The 23919-nt window shown below is 38.6% G+C and overlaps 1 protein-coding gene across 4 annotated transcripts in view; it reads right to left on the bottom strand.

Annotated features, from left to right (window-relative positions):
• PARN (poly(A)-specific ribonuclease) overlaps positions 1-23919 on the bottom strand; it is a 48020-nt gene that overhangs the window by 15538 nt on the left and 8563 nt on the right. For all 4 annotated transcript variants that reach the window (XM_040079389.1, XM_040079391.2, XM_040079390.2 and 1 more), the window contains exons 12-21: positions 23584-23640; positions 22668-22745; positions 21564-21607; positions 21030-21072; positions 19284-19359; positions 18057-18167; positions 17901-17970; positions 11988-12043; positions 8343-8429; positions 3455-3529 (exon numbers count right to left, since the gene is read on the bottom strand). In XM_040079389.1, coding sequence (XP_039935323.1) covers positions 3455-3529; positions 8343-8429; positions 11988-12043; positions 17901-17970; positions 18057-18167; positions 19284-19359; positions 21030-21072; positions 21564-21607; positions 22668-22745; positions 23584-23640 — 697 coding nt within the window. The remainder of the gene's footprint in view (positions 1-3454; positions 3530-8342; positions 8430-11987; positions 12044-17900; positions 17971-18056; positions 18168-19283; positions 19360-21029; positions 21073-21563; positions 21608-22667; positions 22746-23583; positions 23641-23919) is intronic.

Below are 23919 nucleotides of genomic sequence, written 5' to 3'. Positions count from 1 at the left end.
CAAATGTGCAAGCCACATGAATAATCATAAAGTGAAGATTCCTGGATATTACCATAAGCAGCAAAACGAGAAGTTAAAGGCATTTGACTCTTGTTTCCCAAGGTTTCTGGTTTGTGTGTTTTAAAGCATGCCATATTCAGTTGGAAAGTTAGGAGCAGCTCCAAAATTGCCTATAAAAATACTGCCCTTTTCCCTACTTAGTTTTTCAGAGGAAATAAAGTGGAAGAGGAAACAAGCCTTTTTATATCAGGCAAAGATTCAAAGGTCCTTCAGAATAACACTTAAACAATTAGAACACTGGAATGCACATTCTCTCTAGCAACATAAACACTACTGATTACCACGTGAAACTTGAAGAGCTGCTAATTAACTAAATTCAGCTAATCAAATGTATACTTTATAAACAGCAAATCTTATGGGCCAATGTTTTATCAATCAGTTTTGGCCTAGGTTTTAATGGTTACCATCTATGATATTATATAACTCAGGCACATTGTTTTAAAGAGCACTGGGGAATGAAGACATATATTTTATTCCCTACATGTTCAAAATGGATTTTTGAATCCATGAGAAATCCAACATATTCCCAGGATGCTGATGAACAAGTTTTTAGCCCATTTCAAATGCTGAAGCCAGGAAAGCTAGTAACAACAAAAACAGCGCAGCATAGCAGCAACAGCTTATGCAAAGTGCCACATTTTGAGAGGTCTGTCATTTGTAAAGATTAAGCATGATAATTAATAATTAAGCATGATAATTAACAACTTCAATACTACCCTTAGATACAATTACACAAAACTAGTCATACAGACAAATCATATTTCAAGTTATCTGGTAACACCTATGAAGCTGAACAAAACTAAAAGGCATTGGAGCTAAATTGTTAAGCAACCAGGCAGATTCATCAGCTGGTGATGTCGAGCATGTACATCGAGGGAGGATGGCAGATCAGTCTTTAAATGATCTGCTATTCAAGTCTCTTAACTTCATCTTAGTTCAGCCAAATGTTCAGTATTCGAACCACTGCTGCAACAGAAAAATAAAGACACCTCCCAGATATGAATGGGGTTTCAAAATCTGATAGATCCAAATCAGTTAACATTCCATGCAGATAATTACAAAACCAGTCCCATTTTCATCGCTTTTTCACATACACAATTTCCTTATTAAAAAAATACAAAGCAGATCAGGATGTTTTTACAGTACTTAGACTCCTCTGTAATTGAAATCTGAACACTTTAGGGGAAACTTCCATACACTTTTCATGTCCTTGATCCATTTATGTCCCACAGATGTTCTTGTTGCACTTATGCTTTCTTAACTATAATGTATTAATACCAGCTCAAAGTCAGAAACCTCTCTACGAGGCAAGCATTGAAGTACAACCGTAGCAACATCCTTGTATTCATATTGTTTCACAGTTCTCCAAGGCTTTTTATAAAGTCCAGAAGATGCAGACATTTATAGAAACAGGTTAAAAACCAGGCCACATTATCAGGTTTTCCTAGGTTCTTCACTTAAGCATATTTCATTAAATCACAAGTACAAACAGTGACTTTTATTACCAAACCAATTCATTGAAGAATTTACTATCAGGGAATAGAATAACTGAACTGATATTACAATGTATTTATTACAGGGGGAAAAAACAAAACAAAACGAAAAACAAACAAACAAACAAAAAAAACCCCACCAACAAAACACAACAACATCAACCCCCACAAACTAACAACACACCAAGGTTTCTAAGCAATTTTACAGTTTAAAAATCACACAATTTTTGGTAATTGAGGTTGCTTTAGTTTATCAGCTTAGTTGGCTCACTGCTTTCAGTATATGAATTTCTACTAACCTGATTTCACAAAAATCTATGACACCTGAGCTTTCAGACAAATAACATGTTACCCAGCATGTAGGCCACAGAACAAGCCGCCCTGTTTGTCAAAGCACAAAAAAAGACACAGAGCAGTGCCAGAAAGATTCAGTTTCAATATTCTGCAGACATTCAGCTCTTTTCAAAATATGTAGTTGTTATTAAAAAAACAAAAAAACCACCAAACCCAAACTGAACGACAACAACAAAAAGTAGTGGTGATAATGTATATGCCAAGAATTTAGACAATGGGTAAGGAACTGAGGTGACAGCAGTGGGAAATTTACTGTAGCAGCATCTAGGAAGGCTTATTTGACGTAATTCTTTACTGGAACTTCTCATTAGAAGTTATTTCATTCTTATATCCATATATAGATGAAGAAACAATGGCTCTTGCTGCTAAGGAGCAATTGCTGTAAGGAGGCTGCTGGTGAGCCCTCCAAATACTCTGTGGAGCTATGAATGTGTGAGGAAGTATGACAAACACTCTCAGGATGTAAATAACGAATTAGAGAAATGTACTGACTGTACATCCAGACCCTGAAAGCTGCTTTATTTGAGCTTAGTAAGGATAGATGATGGTGAACTCAGTGGGGTTTTCTAATCGGTTTTATTTCTTTTTAGAACTTAACTGTGGGAATTCTGCCTGGATAGCTCTTAAGTGCAATGAGATTTTAGCCAGTTAATCAGAAATACTATATATACTGCTGCTCTCACTGGTTCCACAGCATTCGATGCAAGCATTTCAGTAAAGGGGGATAACACTACCAGAACAAATCCCAAATGATCATCTGTAATGGTTTATTTCCAGCCATTGTTCCCTGAAGTAAGGGTATGGGTGAGTCCTCAAATATATACCCAAAAAGAACTACAGAGACCACTAAGAGCTTGCGGATTCAACTACATTCAACCAAAAATCTTTCAAAAACCCCAAACACAAATAAATCCACCTCTAAAACTACATAAAATCCCCAAACCACAGACAAACCCAACCTAAAACCCCCACACACCAAAAAGATTGCTTTCCTACATAACTAACAGCAATATTTTCAATTGTTCAAATAAAACTTTAAAAACGTAAGTCAGGAGAGACTGCACATGTTCATGCAATGCAATAGACACATTATCAGTCCAGGCTTTTCTGACACTATTATTTTGCAGGTGTTCTGCAATGCACCAAAAGACTTCTCTGCATTTGTTCCTTGCAAACATAAACCACACCAAATGTATCAGTTCAAATGGTATTTGAAAGCAAAGACCACAAAAGTCTTTGATAGTTTTACTCCGTGCAAAGTAACAAACAATAAATAGCCTCAATAAATACTGTACCAAGTGAAGAAACCAGCACTACTCTACCTACAGGTTTAGGTACTTGAAGGATCATGGAATGAAACACAAAACTCCCAACCAAGTCCAGTCTGGGCCTGTCTCTACTGCCACACATGTGCTGCTGCTATGGAAGTCCAGTTCCTCTGAGCTAGTCAGTGCTTTTGCCATTGGAATCACAGACCCTGCTGGCTCAGAGCATTTTGCAGGAACCAGTTAAAGTCTTAAGGATGAAGTAAATCCAGCAACACATACCTATTTGTACTTGCTCTGGCTGGCTCAATGATACAAATGCTGATGTATCATCAATCCACGAAACCTGAATGTTACCTAGAAAAAGCAGAAGAAAATATTATGACTCTTTTTATTTTAGACTCAGTCACAGATTTTTATCTGATATGCCATGACACAAAAAGCCAACTAAGAGTAACTGCACCTGAGAAGGCTTTTGTCCATTATAAAGGTATGTATTTCGTACCCAGTTGCACAAGGGCCTGGAACTGTTCAGGAAGTCAGGGCTGCATGTGCATCCTGTACACCCTCAGAGCCTCACATCCTCCCTTCATGGTAACTATATGAGTTGAATGGAAGTTATTTCCTGGGAATTTCAGCCCTTTACTCAAATAAGTAACAGTTCTGAGTGATGATAAATTCCAGTCAAAAGGGCTAGGTAGAAGATTGATCACATCAATAGAAAACTCCACTTAGTGTCCACTTTGGGACACTAAGTTTCCAAACTCTGGTTTGTCTGAATCCCACCATACATCATTTCCTGGATGTGAAATAAAAACTTAATTTGAGTCAATATGAGGACAAATGCACAAAATCATGGACCTCATTTGAAAACTGCTACAATGGAACAGTGACTGGAAGTAAGCCCCTCTATTCATCCAGCAGTTTGTGCATTTTCTATGTGAATGGCTTAAAATGTCACATTAGCACTAAAAGAGCTCATAATCAAGCAAAAGCAGAGGAAAGGATTCCCATTCCAGACACAAGGTCTTATTATAGTCTGAAATCCATTTATATCTCCTGTCCTTATCTAAGTGCTTTACTGTTAGTACAATTCAGATACTGAAAATTGGTGCCATTTTTTTCACATAGACAAGAAAATCAAGTTATAGATAATGTTACACCACCATTTAACCTTCGGACATTACAAGGTTAAAAACAGTGATGCAAAACGGCTTAAAACACATTTATTCTCAGTTGTTTAATCTATTGAAATCTAATTTAGTCTACGGGTTACAAGGTTATAGAAGTCTCTTCTGAAATCCAGCCAGATTATAAACAGATTTTCTAATTATAAAAAAATAAAAGCCTAGATAGATTTTGTTCACATGTTATATATTGAAGTAGCCAGCTATTTAGGAGTTTAAGTTATAATCATTTTGATCATTGCCAAAACCATAATTAATTCAGTATGGTTTCTCGCATCTCCCTGTACTGAAGGGCTAAGGCTGCTATTAGGATGAGCCTACACCACAAAGTTAGAATTTCTTTAAACATTTTTAGGGCATATAAATTCAACTTCTAATAATTCTGTCTTTGAAGAACACAGAACTTTGCTGCCTGTGGGTAAGGCTCTTTGGTGTAGGGAGAACATTCTTTTGGCAGCACCCTAACATTTCACAACACAAGAAAAGCCAGAGCTCACTCATGATTGCAGCTCGGAACTCTAGTGCATTTGGTAGGACCCCAACATTGAGTTTCCTTTAAAGGACAGAAATGGGCAGACTGAAACATAGATCAGAAAGAAAAATTCTCCTGAATACTTTACAATTGTTCCCTCAGTATAAAATAAGAAAGAGGATCAGTAATAGACAAAAAAACCCAAAAAAACAAAAACAAAAAAACCCCACAAACAAAAAACCCACAACAACAAAAAAACCAATCAAACAAACAAAAAAAACCCCACCAAACAAACAAACAAAAACCAACAAACCCCCCCCCCCCAAAAAAAAAAAGAACCAAAGAAAAACTTCTAAAGGAATTCAGCTGCTATTCAAGTGGACTTCAATGTCCATATTTTCACTAAGTGCCAAATAAAAATAAATTTATAAAAATCCAACCTATTAGTGGCACATCATTTCAGTACGAGATCCTTATTTATTGTTGCAGAAAGGCTGCTGCACTCTATATAAACTTCTGACTTTGCATTTTTAGGTAATAAAGGGTTTCAGTACTTGCCAACATATGTTGCTTTTATACTCAGACTTACACATTTTAAATACAGAATTTAAGGAAAGTCAAACATTAAATAGCAGACACTGAGTTCCAATCTGAAGCAAAGCACAACAAATGCTCTTATGCAACTCTCCATGCTTAAGAGATGCTCTCTTAAAGACTATGCCACATTTCATCAGCATTAAGAAGTAAGAATTTAGGAGATTAGATTAATAAATTAAATCATTCAGCAATACTGCTAAGCACTCAGTAAATACTGTGCATTTCAAAAGTCTGGTGAAATGCAAATAAAGATCTGGAAAGCAAATGCAGCTGCAGTACAATGTTTAGCAATCACCAGAGCCCCGTGCCAGCTCACTGCAAGGCCAGTGCAGATAAGCCATGGACAGCAATGTCATGGAACACCAACTGCAGAGAAATAAGCCAGGAAATGTCTCTCTCTGCACTTCTAGAATACATCAAGTCTTCAATACTTTGAAGAATGTCACTGATGGACTACAACATGAAGGTGCAAGTAACGTGTATTTCTTCTGCAAAGAAGTTTGAAAATTCTCCATATATCAGCTCAAACATGCAAACAAGATTAAATCCATAGAATAAAATGAAATTGATGGATTACATCATTGAAACATTTTCCTTTTTATACTCTGTTCTTATACATTTCCTACATTACTTTTACTGGTAATTAAGCAGTAGTTTTTATAATACTTTGATAGTATGAGGTTTAATCAAAAGCGCAAAGACATTAATTTAAATAGAACTTAAGGCTAAAACTAAAGCTGTATTCTAGCAAATCCTACTTTAATGACTTCATATTTCACATCAGCACGACCAAATAAACAATGCAAATTTAAGAATCTAAAGTGTTCTAAGAGACTGCATAGTGCTGCAAGTACTTGTATAGCGAAACTACATTCACCCCTGAGACTATAAAAACATCTTGCATGAACAGGTGTCCACTTGGTATGCAGGCAGTCCTGAAGGATTTCAGAATCATGAACACCCCTTCTAGAGTAGCAAATGTAAACCAGTTCCAAGTGTGACACTGCAGCCCTTTCAGCTGTTTCACCATACTTCGTTAGAAACTTCATGGAAGATTATAACTGCTTCAATTAATTCTAAAATATTTTTTCTGTAAAATGTGACTAATTCTGCTTGATTTCAAGACACTTTGCTTTAATTGATGTAATAAATTAGGTTGTTGTGGGGTTTTTTGATTTTTTTGGGTTTTTTTTAAGCTTTTGGCAAATCACTCAACCTCACGCTGCACCACTCTGCCCCTATCCACCTAGACCTTGAAAAACACGGGTACTTCTGTACGCCAGAATTTTGGAAGGATTAATCTGCAGTTTGTTTTGAGATACCACGGCAAAAAGACTTAAAAAAAAAAATAGATTAACAATCGAACCTGGAGTTTGTACATCGAAATATGAAAATACTCAGCTCTAAAATCTGGAGTGAGGGAACCGGCAATTCCCACAGCGAGCAGCCAGCGGTGTGTGGGCGCGCCCCCTGGCGGCGGTGCCCGCGCCCCACAGAGGGAAGCGGCGGAGCTGAGGGCTCAAATCCGCGGGGACAGAGCCGGGCTCCTCAGCCCTCAGCCCCGGCCAGAGCCGTGCTCCGAGCCGTGCTCCTCCATCCCTCAGCCCGGCCAGAGCCGTGCTCCTCAGCCCTCAGCCCCGGCCAGAGCCGGGCTCCTCCATCCCTCAGCCCTGACAGAGCCGTGCTCCTCAGCCCTCAGCCCCGGCCAGAGCCGTGCTCCGAGCCGTGCTCCTCCATCCCTCAGCCCGGACAGAGCCGTGTTCCTCAGCCCTCAGCCCCGGCCAGAGCCGTGCTCCTCAGCCCTCAGCCCCGGCCAGAGCCGTGCTCCTCAGCCCTCAGCCCCGGCCAGAGCCGTGCTCCGAGCCGTGCTCCTCCATCCCTCAGCCCGGACAGAGCCGTGTTCCTCAGCCCTCAGCCCCGGCCAGAGCCGTGCTCCTCAGCCCTCAGCCCCGGCCAGAGCCGTGCTCCTCAGCCCTCAGCCCCGGCCAGAGCCGTGCTCCGAGCCGTGCTCCTCCATCCCTCAGCCCGGACAGAGCCGTGCTCCTCAGCCCTCAGCCCCGGCCAGAGCCGGGCTCCTCCATCCCTCAGCCCGGACAGAGCCGTGCTCCTCTATCCCTCAGCCCGGACAGAGCCGTGTTCCTCAGCCCTCAGCCCTGACAGAGCCGGGCTCCTCGTCCCTCAGCCCGGACAGAGCTCCGCCAGAACCCTGCCAGCTCTGCACTGCCCGGGCGGGGCCATCGCATCCTCTCCACTACACTGAGCCTGCTGCAGTGAAGACCGAATGCTCACAAGGAACTCAGGGAGTTCGATAACACCCTGCACAGACAGAGTACCAAGCTACAAGAGAGAAGGAGTGGGACACCACCATCAATTAGTTCAGCTGACCAAGTACCTACATTTTATACTGCTACTTAGTAGAGCAACAACACAACAACTACCCTTTTTGCTGTTTCTTCTCACTCGGAAGGTGTTCACAATCTGGAAATCAAATTGGTTCTTTTCAAGCTTGCTTGCTCGCCTAGAGTCACAGAGAGAGTTTCACAGAGTTTGGCTTCACACTGACTGCAGGATGAACCTTGTTCCTAAAGCCTTGATCTGCCTCACACCAATCCCCATTCCCTTTATCCACCTATATAAACTCTTACCTTCTTTCAGGAGAGGCTGTAAATAAAAGGATAAAAGGTCCATAGTATTCAACCAGCACCAAATAAAGATTTCTAAAGAGCACTTAATAAGAATGGTAATTTTCAACACAACATTACAAAGTCCAGAGGACACCATTCAAAAATCATAAAAAGAGATTCATCATTATCTACACTAGGAATAAGTTACACCCACAGACTAAAAATAACAAAACAAAGCATAAGTTTGTTAGTATTAACAACAAAAAAGGAAGACAGACTATATCACTCACCAAAGGCACTGAAAAGCTGGTACAGATCACTAGTCTTCCACTCTTTGGGAAAAGTAACATGAAGAACATGATCTCGTTTGGGCTGCACTATAAAATAAAAATACTTTTGTTAAAATAAGAGTCACTGCTAGTATCTTTAGAATAACCTAGAACAGTCACCTCATGTGGTCATGTAGCTTCTTTCCTTTTTCCATAAGAAAACAGACCAAGATTATGAAATTACATCAGGTACAGTGAGAATGTGCCTGCACTTAGGCATGAAAGATATACTAAATCCTACTAGCTCATCTGTTTAAGAAGTTGAAACAGCATTTCCTGCAGCGGGAAATGCCCACAAATGTAGTCCTTCCCCTTGCACCAAATTAAGTTCAAGGACAGAAGGAAAAAAAAAAAAAAAAAATCAAAAGCCCCTCCATGCTCCACCTTTAAAAAGTTCTTAGCAATGGTTGAGTATTTGCCATTTTTCTGATAATAAAAAACTTCCCGTGAAACAATGTTCAATTCAGTTTTCATCTATTAGATACAAGCAAGAATATATACATTGATGTTTTATTATTACTAAAAATTACACCAAGAAAAAAGACAGCTCATCAAGGCCAACATCTAAAGAAGTACAGAAGTCTTAGTGTATATTGAAATTAATTTTAAAGTTTGTGAATTTGAGAGAGAATCCAAATCAAACTGGTGGAAGAGGTAAGAATACAGCAGAAATTATTACTATACATCTAACTTTTACACACTTTTCCTACCTGAAGTTCCTTACTAGAGATATGACCTTTTATAACCTGTGAATTCCTATCATATTTAAAAAAGAAACAAGTGGAGCACTGTATTTTCAGGGGCAAAGATACTGAAATATTTCACGTTTTCCTACAAAACTATTTGAAATATCATTAATTATGCCTTTCCACAGGTATCTGTAGGGATTTATTTTGTTATGTATGACACATTGCTATATTTTACGTGTCATTTTACGTTTGATGACAGAGGCTGAACCATTAAATCGAGTGCTCCAGTGTAGTGCTGCAGTTTGTTCAGGATAACTCAAGGGTTAACTACACACAGCTTGATGTGATCAGATTTTAATCTGACCACCTGGTAACACTCTCAGGAAAATATTCTCTCTTCTTTTGGTATAGAGACATAGGGACTGTTTTTCATTTTAGTGAATGATTAGTGACTTACCCTCCTGAATTCTTTCGTAATACAAACTTTTCTAGCCTCTGATCTCCCCAGCTTTCAGCATTAAAACTGGAGAGCTTCCCAAGGTGTATCTCATTCATAGAGCAGGTGTCCAAAATCAGACCACCAGCCACTTGTTATTGCTAAGTGTTTTAATCTCTTTCACCTAAACAAGTGGGTTGGGTTAGCCTGAGTTGACCAGAAACCCCCTAGTAATAAATTACAGGTACACATTAGCACATTACATGTACAGGTGTACATGAGCTCAGTCAGGCTGGGCAGAGACACAAGTAGCTAAGGAAAGCAATCCCATCATGAGCTCAGGTGAAATCCTGTCCCCTAAATCTGCTACTTAAATAGAAAGGACACAACATTTTTTAAGGACTAAAATTCAATTTTTTTGCACTATACAAGTCAAACACCAAAACTCCACAAGCAACAGAAGATCAATTCACTGCTGTACAGCTTACTGAACAGAGAGCAACTCAAAGTTTAATTATCTGTAATCCAGTAATAGAAAACCATAGCATGAACAACTTCAGTTTCAGATATTACAGCCTTTTTATATTAGAGAAAAGAAACTATTCCTAACCATCCTGTATCTGTTTACTCTCAAATTCACAGTGAATCTGCTGTTAAAATCTCTAACTTCTCCCTACTCAGGTGACAAATTAATTATTTTTTTGCTTTGCAGTCATTTTGTGCAGCAATGCCATTCTTTTAAATGAGCTTCTAACATACAGTAACAGAAGATGATGAAAGTCACATTCATATACAATATTCAATATTAAATCTGAATATATATTGAATATACATATTCAATACTATTTAACTTAGCACATTTACTGAAATCTATTATTTCAGAAAAAATGCACAAACTTGCTATTGACAAACAGAAACATACAACTTGCAACAGTCACCCAGTCAGCTGTGCCTCATCTCTTTTTTAAAAATACAGACTCCACATGCACCTCTCACAGAAACCTGGCTGTACTCTTTGGGTGGCTTTGCTTCTCTGCAAAACAGTCCCCCAGACAACCACTAGACAGCTTCCTCAACCTACAGCGGTGTTTCTATCTCAGAACAGCAGCAGAAGTGACTAAAACAGCCAGCCCAACATGCCACCCCTGCAATGCTTTCTGTTTTGAGGCTTAGAAAGCCTCCTTGGCTCAGGTTCTCCTGGAACATCTGCATCAGTCTGTTCTACAGGAGTGGCTTTCAGATAAAAAGAGTCAGACTTTCAGAGGCAGACTCTTTCTTGGCAACCCTTCTTGGCAAAGTATCAAAACAATCCTGTAAGCCGGCCAGCAAGTGGAAGTAGCATCTTTACAAATTAGTAGCTTTGGCACCCTCTCAATGACCCAAAGTATTTACCCATTCTTCCACTCAGTATCAAACAGTTGGGGAAGGAAGACACAACGTAATTAGATTACCATTCCAGCAGAGCAAGAGCTCAGTGATCTGACCACCTAACTGAATTTAAAATTAAATATATGCCCTTACAGCATGTATTTTCCTCTCCAACAGTTACTTCCATCTCTCTAGAACTGCATTCTGTTACCATTACACTGGCATCTAACAGAGTCACACTCCAGTCTGAGCTTTCCGATGCAAGGAGTGGAAAATGTGTCCACATCAGTACTGCTTCCAAATAGGTGTAATTTTCAAAACATTGTGTATCTGACTCCTCAACATAAAATTAAGCTTGTATCTATTCAAGAACCAGACTGACCTCCAGGGCTTCACATTTTCCTAAGTCACGGCATCAGTGGGAATCCTCATCCAAAATTTTCCCCCTCATAATGAAACATCCCATAACAGTAGGGACATTTACATTAGCGGAATCTATTTTCATTTAAATATATTATCAACTAATTACAGCTCCAGGTGTGCAAACTGAAACAACCAGAAAGGTAAAAATGTTCTAAGTAATATTTTGCCATTATCACAATCCCATGTAGAAAAACAATCCTGATGTTCAGGCTGAAGTTAAGGAGAGGTACCTCTGCACGTCAGTTGAGAAACAAAGTGACCGCAAGATTTTCAGAACCATTTGCTATTCACTAGTTTGCATTCTGTATTTACTGCTGGGGTGAGGGGACAGTGTTAAGATCCCACTTTTTCTGTGATACGGTACACAAGTAGAGTAACCCAAAAAACCAATAAAGCTGTTCATTTCAAACACTCTGATTTAGTAACATTAACTTAATTTCTTTCTCGTCAGTCCCCTTTATAATGCAAATTCCCTGGTCAAAGTTGAAGAATTCGTGGGTTTACTATTTTGTTAAAGGAAGACAAGGGAGCAGACACATTTAAATCATTTCATAAGCAGCTAATAACATAAACACAGCTGATAGATATGCTGATATCCTTGTTTTAGATATACATAATTAATCTTTACACTTCCTCCTCCAGGAAGTTTGTCAGAATGATGCTAAGATTACAATGAAAGCAGCTACTTACAGTCTGGTCCTTCCAAATTGAGATATGGTATGTCCATCACTCTCATAAGAAATAGCCTAGAAGCAAAATTGAAAAGAACCATGAGCAAATTTCTGCCTGAAGACTTTTTGCTTTTTATACCTTTTTTAGATGTTTCTTCTGAAGAAGTAGAATTAACCATCCCAAACTTATCTTAAGGTATGTTAAAACAAACAGACCCTCTAAGCCTCATCTCTTATCTAACACCTAGATTTAAAAGTTACTTGGCATCACACCAGGAATTTTACTGATTCAAGAAAGCAAGGGCCAAAAAGGCTCAAACTGTTACTGCTGGAAACAATAAAGACAAGTGGAGAAGGGGCATTTAACAAGTGGCAGCTCTGTGCAGTAAGAGCCCCTTGCACAGGGGGCAGTGCAAACACTTCCATCATTCTAAATACGTATAAATCTCCCTATTACCTGAGCACTTCAAAATGCTTTAGACAAAATGGATCTTAAAACCCTAAAACTGCAAAAGCCATCATGACTTCTTTGGAGATAAAGAGGAAAAGATGCATTCCAGTTAACATGTAACTGAAGAGTTTCTCAAAATATTCAAGAAAGGCTTTCAATAAAAGCTGTTACTCAGCTCTGAAAACTATTTCCTTCCAAAGTAAGATGAACAGCTCAAAAACCTGTCAGAGGTACGGATACCACACTGATGTTACAAAACATTTGCTGTGCATAGCATCAGTTAACTTCAGAAACTTCACCCATTCCAGCACAGCACTGAGTTATGAAGACATTCTACAAGGAAGCCAGAGTTCCTTATGATTAGCCTTAAGCGCCACACTCCTGTGGGCTTGGCTCAACACAGCTGTCTGTCTAAACTGTCTAAACAGGAGTGGCTCCACCCAGAAAACAAGGAGGCACCCGGGTCCCACCACAAGGGTATCTTGTATGCAATTAAAGGAAGGGGAAAAGAAAGAAGGAGCACGGGACACATCCTCCAAGGAGCAAGAGAAGGGATGTGACTACATTCCATCTCTGGTGGAAGACATTAGGCAGGATCATAGTACCGTAACAGGCACCCAGCTGGGCAGAAAAGAACTGGGGTTTTTGCTCTCCCAGTAAGCTGCTCTGCAGACTGCCCAAAGGCTCAGTTTGATTTATTACCTATGATTCGTGCTCACATCTTCATCTGAAATGTCAGTGTCACTGTTAGCAAGAGATACAGCCCTCCCTCTTCAGATCCCAGTGCAGGGGATAAGAACAGCCTAAACAGGCTAAATACAGTTTTTCTGCTGGTCAGTAAAAGCAGTTTAGTCTTTGCTGGATAGAGGATGTCCACCATCCATGCAGGACAGCAAAAGTGGTGATTTAAAAAAAAAAAAAAAAAAGCCAGGTGTGTTTTAAGCTGAGGTATTTGAACAAACTTTTGCCGCCTCCTGGAACCTACTACTTACCTACTACTTTTTAAAGCACTCAAATAGTAAGTTTTTTAGGTTTTCATAAAAATAAGATGAAGCCTACTAAAAACACGACAAATACTTCTGGGAAGAAACACTAGTACACTAGTTAAGCTTCCCTCCCCCGGGTTTTATCGTATTGAGGAAAGCAATACAGTGGCCAACCACAATAACAGACTTATGCCAAAAAAAATACATATACCTGAAATTAATTAGGATCAGGTTTTTATTCCCTGAGACAAATCCTACACTTATTTGTTTGGCCAAACAGTTATGTCACTAAACAGCACATACACACACATACTCCCTGAAGCCTAAACACTGATTTTAGTTTTAAGTGCACTTCAGGTGGGTTACAGAAGTAACTGCATCTTGCAGCACTAACTTACACCACTTGCATGGATTATGAACACCAAGTTCCAACATAATCCATAATTAAGTATCCATAACTATGGTTCTAAAATTCCTCATCTATCCGCAGGACATTTAAATTAATATGGCTTTTCTGTATGACAGCATGAACTCTATATTAAATTAGCTTGATTTGTGAAGTTTTGAGTTAATGTTGTGAAAATCAGTGTCACAGCTACATTTCTTTAAAAGCTAAGCAGACCAAGCTAGAAACAATTCCTACACTATTTAGGGACTACAGCCAGATCACACAGTCAGAGGACAGAGCTCCACTTCTCAATAAGAACTATGAGGTATTTTGAGACAGCTATTTGGAAGATAATTGTTTCTATGGCAAGTCAAATAAAATGAGAGGAAGGCTACCATTGTGCCAGTCACAGCATAGCATAAATAGTCGCAAGGCATCAACATTGTTCCTCTGCACTGAGCTAGGATGAAAGCTTTCACAGCTGTGTGGTGAACTGTGCAGAGAAACTGACCCAGCTGAAAAAAGAAAAGGCATTTTTTTAACCCAGCTGAGTTTACCAGTCCAGGTCAGTGACTACTTCAGCCACACGTGGCTGCAAGCACAAGAACAGCAACGGTTTACTCCTACACTGCGAGCGGGAAGTTATTGGTCAAACTGCACAAAGCACACCAATCTCCTTTTGCAGTAATTTTGCAAAGAAAAGTAAATTAATATAGAAAAGCTGAGGGATTTCCAATACATGCCAGAGAACGTAGCTCCCTATGAGAAACTTTCTACAAATATAGCCCAAACCCAAGTGATTTGCATGGATTTTGGTTTCTGATATCAACTGTATTAAAAAAGCATTTCTAAGCTAAAATCTACTTCTACAGACCACGATGCTATTCAGCTCAATAAAACATGATGTTCTCATTTCTCTAAACCTCTTCCATCCTCTGCCTCCAGCTACATCAAAAGAATAAACAGCATTCAAACAACCCAAGGAGATTCAAAAGAACATTGTCATTAAAAGTTTGTGAGAGACTTGTGGGTAGGGGCAGGAAGATATGGAAGAGCTGTTGTCTTAAACCAGTAAAAACAATTTCAAACCAACTCCAAAGTATATGAGACAATAACAGTATCCAAATTATACACACAAGAGTTTAGATACTGCAATAAAGAGTCCCATCATCTCAACTCATAAATGTTCATCGGGGATTACTCACAGCAGACAAACAGGATTTTTCAAAGATGTTGTATATACAATAAAGCATAAAGATTACAGAAATGCATCTCTGGAATTCCTGGCCTATTGAGTTGTTTATCATATAACTTACTGCACTATGCCTGAAAGAGCCAAACAACCCTAAGGGAAAGTCTGTTTTTAATCAGTTCCACTCACACAAAAGCCCTGAAACTAAAGATTTTACCTATGCTCATCATTAATCTACATGGACATTAACCTATATCCTGGCCATCCCTCCTGAACAGCCAGCCAAGAAGTTCCACAATTTTGCTGACATAATGAAAGACATCAAAATTACTCTTGAAAAAAGTATTACCTTCATTTGAAAGCTGAGTTCAAAAAAAATCAAAGCTTTATTTTTTAATATAAAATTTACTTATTTAAATCACATTAGTGACAAGCCCATTCAAACAGGAAACATTTCCAAAATCCTAGCAATGACATGAAAGCAATGACATGAAAGTTTAATCACTAAACTCTATTTAAATATTAACATCTAACATACAGAGGTCTTGAAATTAAGACTTTATAAGCAACCCAAAGAATCACGGTGTGTTTTAAAGAACATTTCCAAGACTATCTAGGTAATAGTTCAAACTGAGAACTTTGCTTCTAAACAGCTGCCTTACACTGAACTCCTCTGCTCAGCATCTTTCAGGAAAAACTTGTGACACAAGGTATAACTTTCATTTGTTTAGCTTACTGTTTGCATGTTGCAGTTTGTGTTTTGCTTGAAGAACATGACTACAGCACAAAGGAAAAGGTTTCCTTGTTCTGACTGCTGCCCACGGGATCAGGAAGAACTTCTGGAGGAAGGAGGAACACAGTTTTTTTCTCCCCAGCAGGAAGAGAGGATGCTCAGCTAGGGAAAGATTCTAAACCACAAACTAAAGACAAGTAGGTGTAGCAGGAGGCTGGCTGGCAGCCCAGAGCATACCTGCCAAAAAAGCCCCAGAAGCAACACACTCACTAAGGGACCTTTAGGGAACTCTGAACTGCAGAGCCCTGGATGCTACTACAGGTGCTAAAAACACCACCTGCTGCAGACAGAGATCTGCAAATACTGAATGAAGGAAGCAAAAGACTTGGTCATTTAAACACCTCACACCTCTGACTTCTGACATGTTGCTAAATCTTCTTTATTTAAAAAAAAAAAAAAAAAAAAGTTGTCTTATTCTGGTTTGTTAGTTTGCGCTATAGAAGAAAGTAAATTAGCTTGAAAAATACAAGCCTTGGTCTGCTCACTGTAAGGAAAAGGTGAGACAGTCTCATCTCTAGGCTCTGACTTAGGTGATGTGGCATATGGTAGTTAGAATATGGCAAAGCTTCTAAAATCATGTCAAAGACATGGCAAGTCCTCCAAGTTTCCATGATTTAAAAATAATATATAGCTTTTCTGAAACAAGAAGTTACAAGTTCTGAATAATGACAGAATGGATAAACATTCTTTTCTTGCAAACAGTAATTTTCAGTTATTGCTTAAAAAAAAAAAAAAAAAAAAAAAAAAAAAAAAGGCAGCCGTTCTCCCTACAGTTCATTAATTCCTCCTTTCATTACAGTCAGGCAGTGTTAACTCTGAAGCCAGAGCAGACATAGCAGGCTTCCTCTCACTCTCGCAACTTCGAAACGTCACTCCTAGAGGAATGCCACGTTTTGAGTATACAATTAATTTAAAAAACTTAAATTTAATGTACTATTGTGACAGCTCTAGAAGTTGCTGTTTGTACTTGTTGCAAATATGCATTTCTAGAAAGAATTCTGGTTAATGTTTGAAAAATTAACCTGCTCAGTTGGCACCTACTACTTGGCATGTGCGTGTGAAAACAAGCTAAGGACAAATCCCATCTTAAAATGAAATTGTGCTGATCAATTCTATCTTCACCTTCACATTCAAATCAAGCAGTCACTGTGGGTCCATGTTTCATCTAGGGAATATATGTAACATCTGCTAAAATATATGAAGATATAGAGTTACAGCCTCACAAGCCTCAGTGTCAAGAGAATCAGGTAACTGCTGTCACTAGAATATGATTTTCAGAACAATGCAAGGTGAAAGCCACTGATCACAATCATTCCCTCATTTGTGTGGGTCATCTGAAGTTAAAGTAATTAATTTTGTCAACTCCTGTATTATGGATTTAAAAGGATGGAATTTCTCCCGAATTTAAACAAAGCACTAAAATCTTTTAATTTCAACCCTTTTATGTGATGGATTGCAGCATCTTTAGAAGTTTCCCAAGGTAAAATCTACAGATTAATTATGTAAAGGTGCATAAAAATTTCTAGATTCCCCAAGTCTTACTTCAGTTTGTTCGAAGAGTTTGCATGAAGATCCAGTTCAAAAGCAAAATACTGCTCATAGCATCATCCCATAAATCACACATGTATACTTCTTATGCCATCTTAAAAATGGGTTACCCGACAATGTTAATACCAATGCTTTGTGTTATCTGGACTGACATTACCATAGGGACATTTTAATTTTTCCAGACTGCTGAGCACACTCAGTTTTAACTATCACCAGTTACTGAGGGTCCTACAACATAAAGACCACCTCACTGGTTTTTCTTCAGTTCCCCTACCCACAAAGCTTGCTCCAGAAATTATTTTCTAAATTGTAAATATATCCTCTGTGTGGCATGGGCAAGGCCATTAAAGCAGTCCAGGGACTCTTCTAAGTGTCCTTTCACAGGTCAGCAGAAAGTAAAGAAAAGGTATTTACTTCATAGCCTCTCCAGCATCACAGCATGATTCAGAAAGCAAAAAAACCTTTAGTTTAAAGAAAAATGCAGTTAGCTATTGATTCCAAGACTAGAGGTAGATCTGCTAAAGCTGCTGTTGTACTTCCATGTTCTAGCAGGTTTTTTAATACAACTACTTACTTGTTAAAAAAAGGTTCAATGAGTTTTGATCTAGCAGACACATGGTTTTTCGGAGGACTGAGGAATGAACCTGATGAACGAAGAATAAATTCAGTATGTAATAAGCAGCTACAGACAGCACCAGGGAGAAGGTTTGGAAAAAGACTTCACAGGTACCTAGGAAATTAGCCATGGAAATGAAGCACAGTCCAGTAATGTAGGCATCATATCCTGCTTCATGCAGTTGTTCAGATGCTGTATCATAACTTGGAAATCCTTCTGCACTTTCTGAGGGAAAAGACATTTATAAACACATTATTAGAAAAGATAAAGGTAGTTCTGTATGCTTACCCACAGGTTTATTTTGTCACAACACAACATCATCTGGAGACGTTTACGCAACTTTCAGAATTCTTGAATTTTCTGAAGTTCTTAAAAAAGAAGTTTTGCTTGGCATTTTAAAATAAGAATAGGTTCATAAGATGGAAAGTCTTTCCTATTAAAAAGCCCTTAATCCCCAGACTTACTCAGCCAAAATGGAGTATCAATTTTAAGACAATGACAGTGGAATTCCCCACAAAGAGTATCTTTTTTTCTGACTTGCATTTAAGAAGACAGTCAGTCTAATTGAAAACTTTACTATTAACCTGTTTGCCAACCATCTGATTGACCCATGGTCAGATTTTTCAAGATATTTAAATGAAGACTAAACTAAATGATTTAAAGATGACTTTATTGACAAATGCACTTGGTGTTTATGCTCTGCACATTCAGCAATATAAGGAAGTACTACTCATCTTGATTTTGATCAAGCGTTTAAACTTTCCCTTTCAACACACTCCACTATACAGTATTGCCCTCCCTTTTCTGAATCAGCAGCTTAAGAAAACTTCCAGAACTTTGAGCTAAGCTTGCCCTTTGATTAAATATCTTTGTTTTCACCTCAAAGCAAAAAACCCTTTTTCCTACTAAAAGAACTTTAGTAATTTCTAGAACACACACGACTGGTCACTACTGTGTAAGTTTTCTTGGTTTTGTTTGTCCAAGTGCCTCTTCGAGTGCTCTGGCTTTGATCTGAAGGACAACCACCAAATGAAAAGTTGTATACAAACTTCAAATTAATCCCCAAAAGTCAACCTAAAAGAAAAAATTCCATCAGTAGAAGATGATGAAACTGCTGTTCACTGAACACATCCATTCTTTTACTGTCTGGATTCCTATTAAGTACCACGTATACTTTAAAGTATAATTGCACTGTAGGTACAGTGCCCTCCCTTCATCAAAACACTAAGTATTAGCAGGGGAATTTATATTTCAGATCAAGAACAAAAATAGCCAAACCATTTTGTTTCCTCTGGAAGAGGAAAACATTACAGAAATAACAATATTTTGATATATCCTTACCAACTTTAGGAGGGCTGAATGGAACCTCTTTTAAACGCTTTTCCAGTTCTGCAAGTGATGTATTATTAATGAGCTCCTGCAAGAAAAGCCATCTTTAGTTGCCAATACCAAGCACATTTTCCCTGGAAACAAATCAAATAGGATCAAATGAGTATTTACTGCTGCCACCTTGTGTCCTCTAAGGATTTACACACAGCCCTATTTTAAACTAATGCACCAGAGGAGTGTCAAGACAAATTCCAGTTACCTTGCCTCATTTGCAAGGCAGCAAGTCACAATGAGTCATAAGCATCTATTAATGCTGCTCAGAATTACTGAGGGATTATGCCAAAGTAATATTTCTGTTTGAGTCTGGTTTCATGCACGATACGTGTGGCAAGGGAAAAGGCAGCACAAACAGCAGGGCAAATATTCTAAATATTGATCATAATGGTTGAAGGCATTCAAGGTGAGTCCTGAAATGTGCTTGCTGATTGGACATTCCTGAATAGTTTTACAAGTGTAAATACTTCTGATTTAAAATAATACAGAGGCAGTGAAAGAAGCCTGACAACCAGAAAGTTGCTCCTACACTTCAACTTAGTTGAGTAGAATCAGTGCATCTACTGATGATGCATCAAATAAAAAGCCACAAAGATGTATTAGAGATTAATTCCTCACTGAAGTTCTTAATCAAATATATGTGGTCAATCAGTACAATGGTAGCATGCAGAATCAACAGCCAGAGAAAGCAAAACATCTCACACAATCTTTCTTAAAGTTGTCTGAGACCTATGAGGACCAGATTTCCTTTGGTTCTCAGTCAAGCTTAGCTGTTTACACTCATCAAGTCTGCAGACTGAAAAGTTATCAAGAACTGAGTACAATGAACAAGCTCAAATGATGCATTAATCTGGCATCCCAAAGCAGGATTTCATAACAGCCTAAAACCCCAAGCATCTGCTGTAGAATTACAAGTATCAACATAGCTGTACCGACATAAAACTTGTGTTTTAGAAAGCCAAAGCCTCTATTCTTACCACAGCAGTGTGCAACACAACCCTGACAATACCCACAAGTAGATTTAATAGCATTTCTTTATGCGGTGCTCTGGAGTCACAGAGCTATGCACAAAGAGAGGTGCTGCTTCCTCAGAAGGTTTTTTAATTAATTCAAAGGCTCATGGGAAAACAAGAGCTTATGAACACTTATCTCAATACTTCTTTAGAGGAATAAAACTCATGCAGTAAGAGATTTTCAGAGAAACCTGCATTTTTTTTTTCTTCCAGCTGACTACCCACTGAGCAAAGACTACAAGAGAACCTAATGATGATAAAGCATTTTTCCAGACAAATCTAAGTCAGCATTCACAGTACTCTAAGGCTTTGAATATACAAGCAGCTTCCAGATCCTATTTGTTCATCAACAGCACTTTTTTAATCTCCTGAGGGGACACGCAACTTAGGAAGAAAATAATCTACTAATCACGTTTTACCAAGCAAAAACTACGTATTTTGGAATCCAAAGCTGCCAAGTTACTATAAAACTTCAAACACAAAAGCCACTAATAGAAAAGTAAAAATCTGCATTCTATAAATTCTTTAAGTTGGGATAAGGGGTAAAGAAAAAAATCATTCTTCTACAATAAAAGGAGCATCACAGAAAATATTATTAGACATCTTTCTATACAAAGAAGTATAATTTGTTTTAATACACCTGTATTAATGTAATTTTGTATCTTCAAATCATTCCACAGTATTAATTTACCTTAAAAGGCTGTGTACTTGCCATCAGTTTAGTATCCAGTAACCTAGAAACAAAATAAGAGCTCAATAGGTTGAAACAGAAGAATGCCCATCTTGCCAAATCCTCAAAAAATGTTTTAGTGTATTAGCTGGGAAACAGCAGACACACCCTACTGAAAATTACTGTTGGATTTGGAACTGCCAAAACATTCCTTGGCTTTGTTCAGCATGAAAAAAAGACAGCAACCAAGGAAGAGCAAGAGATGCTAACAACTAGTAGCAAATAAATCTTGTTCCAAATCAAGTGTAGATTCAAAGCACCAAACATCATGCCAAACCCAGGGGGAGTAGCAAGGGCGCATTTTTTGCCAAGAAGTGAACCAGCAATACTGCTTTTCTGAAAAAAAGCTGCTCAAAACTACTTTAGAAACTGTATTTCTCTAACTTGATCCCAATTTCTTTCCCAGTGACATTTCTAGGGTACAGGGCTAGGACAAAAAATACCAGCTTGCTAAAACTATACGGAAATGGTTGAAAGTTCGAACTAAGAACTTACCGGGGAAAGACACATGAGGTTACTTCCTTGAACTCACTCAGGTCCTAATTTAACAATAAACCAGGAGATAAAATCCAAGTCAGTGAAGTGCTACAATTATCCAAACAGCCTCTAAAAGTGAGCTACAGTAACTGAATTCTTACTGTAAGGGATGTATTTGTCAGCACTACCATAGATACCACCTGCAATTACACACAACTACACACTATGTATTTCTGATTTGCCTATCATGAGCAATAAAATGTTCTGTCACTGCCAATGCCTTATCCTATTTTATACCCTAGGTTACTTCTGATTTCAGCCTAGTTAACAGTTCTTAAGTGCTCCCAGAATTTAGTATTTCAATGGAATATAAGTAGTCACTCTAGGTATGTAGTGAGTGCCTACAGATGTGCCACGGGTCAAAAACACAGGAACTACTGATCTTCCAACACCATCCAAACCAGGCCCAAACTTCTTTTTCTCATCTTATGATCAAGTCTTTCCCCAAACACCCACAAGCCCTTTAAGACTGCAAGTAACCATGCCATGTGAGCCATCCTTCCAATGACACCTTTCCCTTCCCCAGACAATGTTCTTGGGGCTAATAAACTGCTTAGTTTAACTGCATTGTCCAGTCATGAACTGTTAGACTGCCCTGCTGCAGTCCAAGTGTGCTCCTTCCAATTCTCACATTACACCTCTTCACCCCAGTGAACATCATCCTGCTGCAAGAAGCTTAGCATTTTATTAAGTGTATTATATTATTTAACACCACACATTCCCATTTTGCAAACTACAAAGGGGAAAACACCAGGTAATTGTGCTGAAGCTCCACACCAGTTTCTTACAGCACATCAGTCCGTTAAATATACTTGATATAAGCAAAACCCACAATTCTACTGTCTCATTTGAACATTTTAAAAATGCAAAGGAGAAGAATCCAACTAAACTTTCTACATAAATATTCATGACAATCCAGAATGGATTTTTTTAAAATATTTTCCTATAATTCTTTATAGACTGATGAATTCTTCCATTCAGAAGAAAGTGTGGAGATAAGACTAAAAGACAAATACATTAAGGCATTTATTTCATCATCTGAACATTCAAAAGATTACTTACATCAGGCAGGGGACAGTAGAACTGATGTATGGTGTGCATAACATCCAGCAGCATGTTGTGCCCAATAACAAGCTTGCCCTGTGAAAATAACATTAAATGTCTGTTACACTTCCAGTCCTGGCCCTGGCAAAGGGAATCTGTGAAAAGCCCTACCCCAGATGCCAACCAAGGGCGCGTGGGAACAAATACCCACCAAACCTCCCCATTTGCTCTCTGCCTGCCCCACTCACTCCTCCATTCTCTCAAAGCAGCCACTCCTTCCTCTGCTCCCACCAATTTATCACAGGCTTCCACAGCAGCTTCACAAGATGCACTAGAACAGCTACTTACAACTTGGTTTCCAAATGTAATGTATTTAAGATTGAAGTCAAGGCATTTCTCATTTTAATTTACTTACACAACAACACACAATATATTCCTCATGGTAATAACGTACAACAGTTATTAAGGGCATGGTCTGGCTCTTCACAGTGCAGAACCTTTCATGCCATATGTTGTACAAGCAAGATCCTTGAAAAAGCTCAAGCATTTTTTAAACGTTAACTTTGATTCATTTGACATGACAACAGCCCTTCTTTGATAGCCTTTAACTGCCCGGAAAAAAAAGGAAAAAGAAAACCACAACCTTTTCAGAATAGAGAAAAAAAAGCCACCAAAGCTTATTTACATAAGAGCCCTAAGAAATTGCTATTCTTGACACCTACAGATAATAAGATTCTTCATGTCATTCTTTAGTTTGAGCTTACTTAACCTACTACACTCAACCACTGTAAAACATGAAGCAACATAAACTCAAAATGTCTCTTTAACTTGCATTTCAACTTCTCTTCCAAAATGTAACAGCAAAAAAATCTTCTTTGAATCATTTATTTTTTCTTAAGAACAAAGGCAGGTTAAAAAAATCACATTAACTTACAGAATTAGCAATGGCATGAACAACTCTGGAAAACCCTACAGCATCATTCAATTCTTCCTGTAAGCAAAGATTCTGACGTTAGTGAAACATAAAGAGCAATATTGCCAAAACTGTACCTCAAACTGCCAGATGCCCCCAGTTTGCCTCGAACAGAACAGAACACAAAGGAAATGTCAGTATTTGGAAGACACAAGATGTCAAAGCAGGATGCTGCTCACAGAATTCCCATTTTGTATGTAGCTCTAGTTCAGTGTCAAGTAGGACAAGTCACAAGCTGCTGTCCTGGGTTGCCCCTGGCCAGAAGCCAAACAGCCACTCTGCCCTTTGCTCAATCCC

This window comes from Hirundo rustica, chromosome 15 (genome assembly GCF_015227805.2).
Source record: "Hirundo rustica isolate bHirRus1 chromosome 15, bHirRus1.pri.v3, whole genome shotgun sequence".
Classification (NCBI taxonomy): domain Eukaryota; kingdom Metazoa; phylum Chordata; class Aves; order Passeriformes; family Hirundinidae; genus Hirundo; species Hirundo rustica.
Note: the sequence above shows the minus strand (reverse complement) of the source record. Positions and strands in the feature narration are given on the sequence as shown.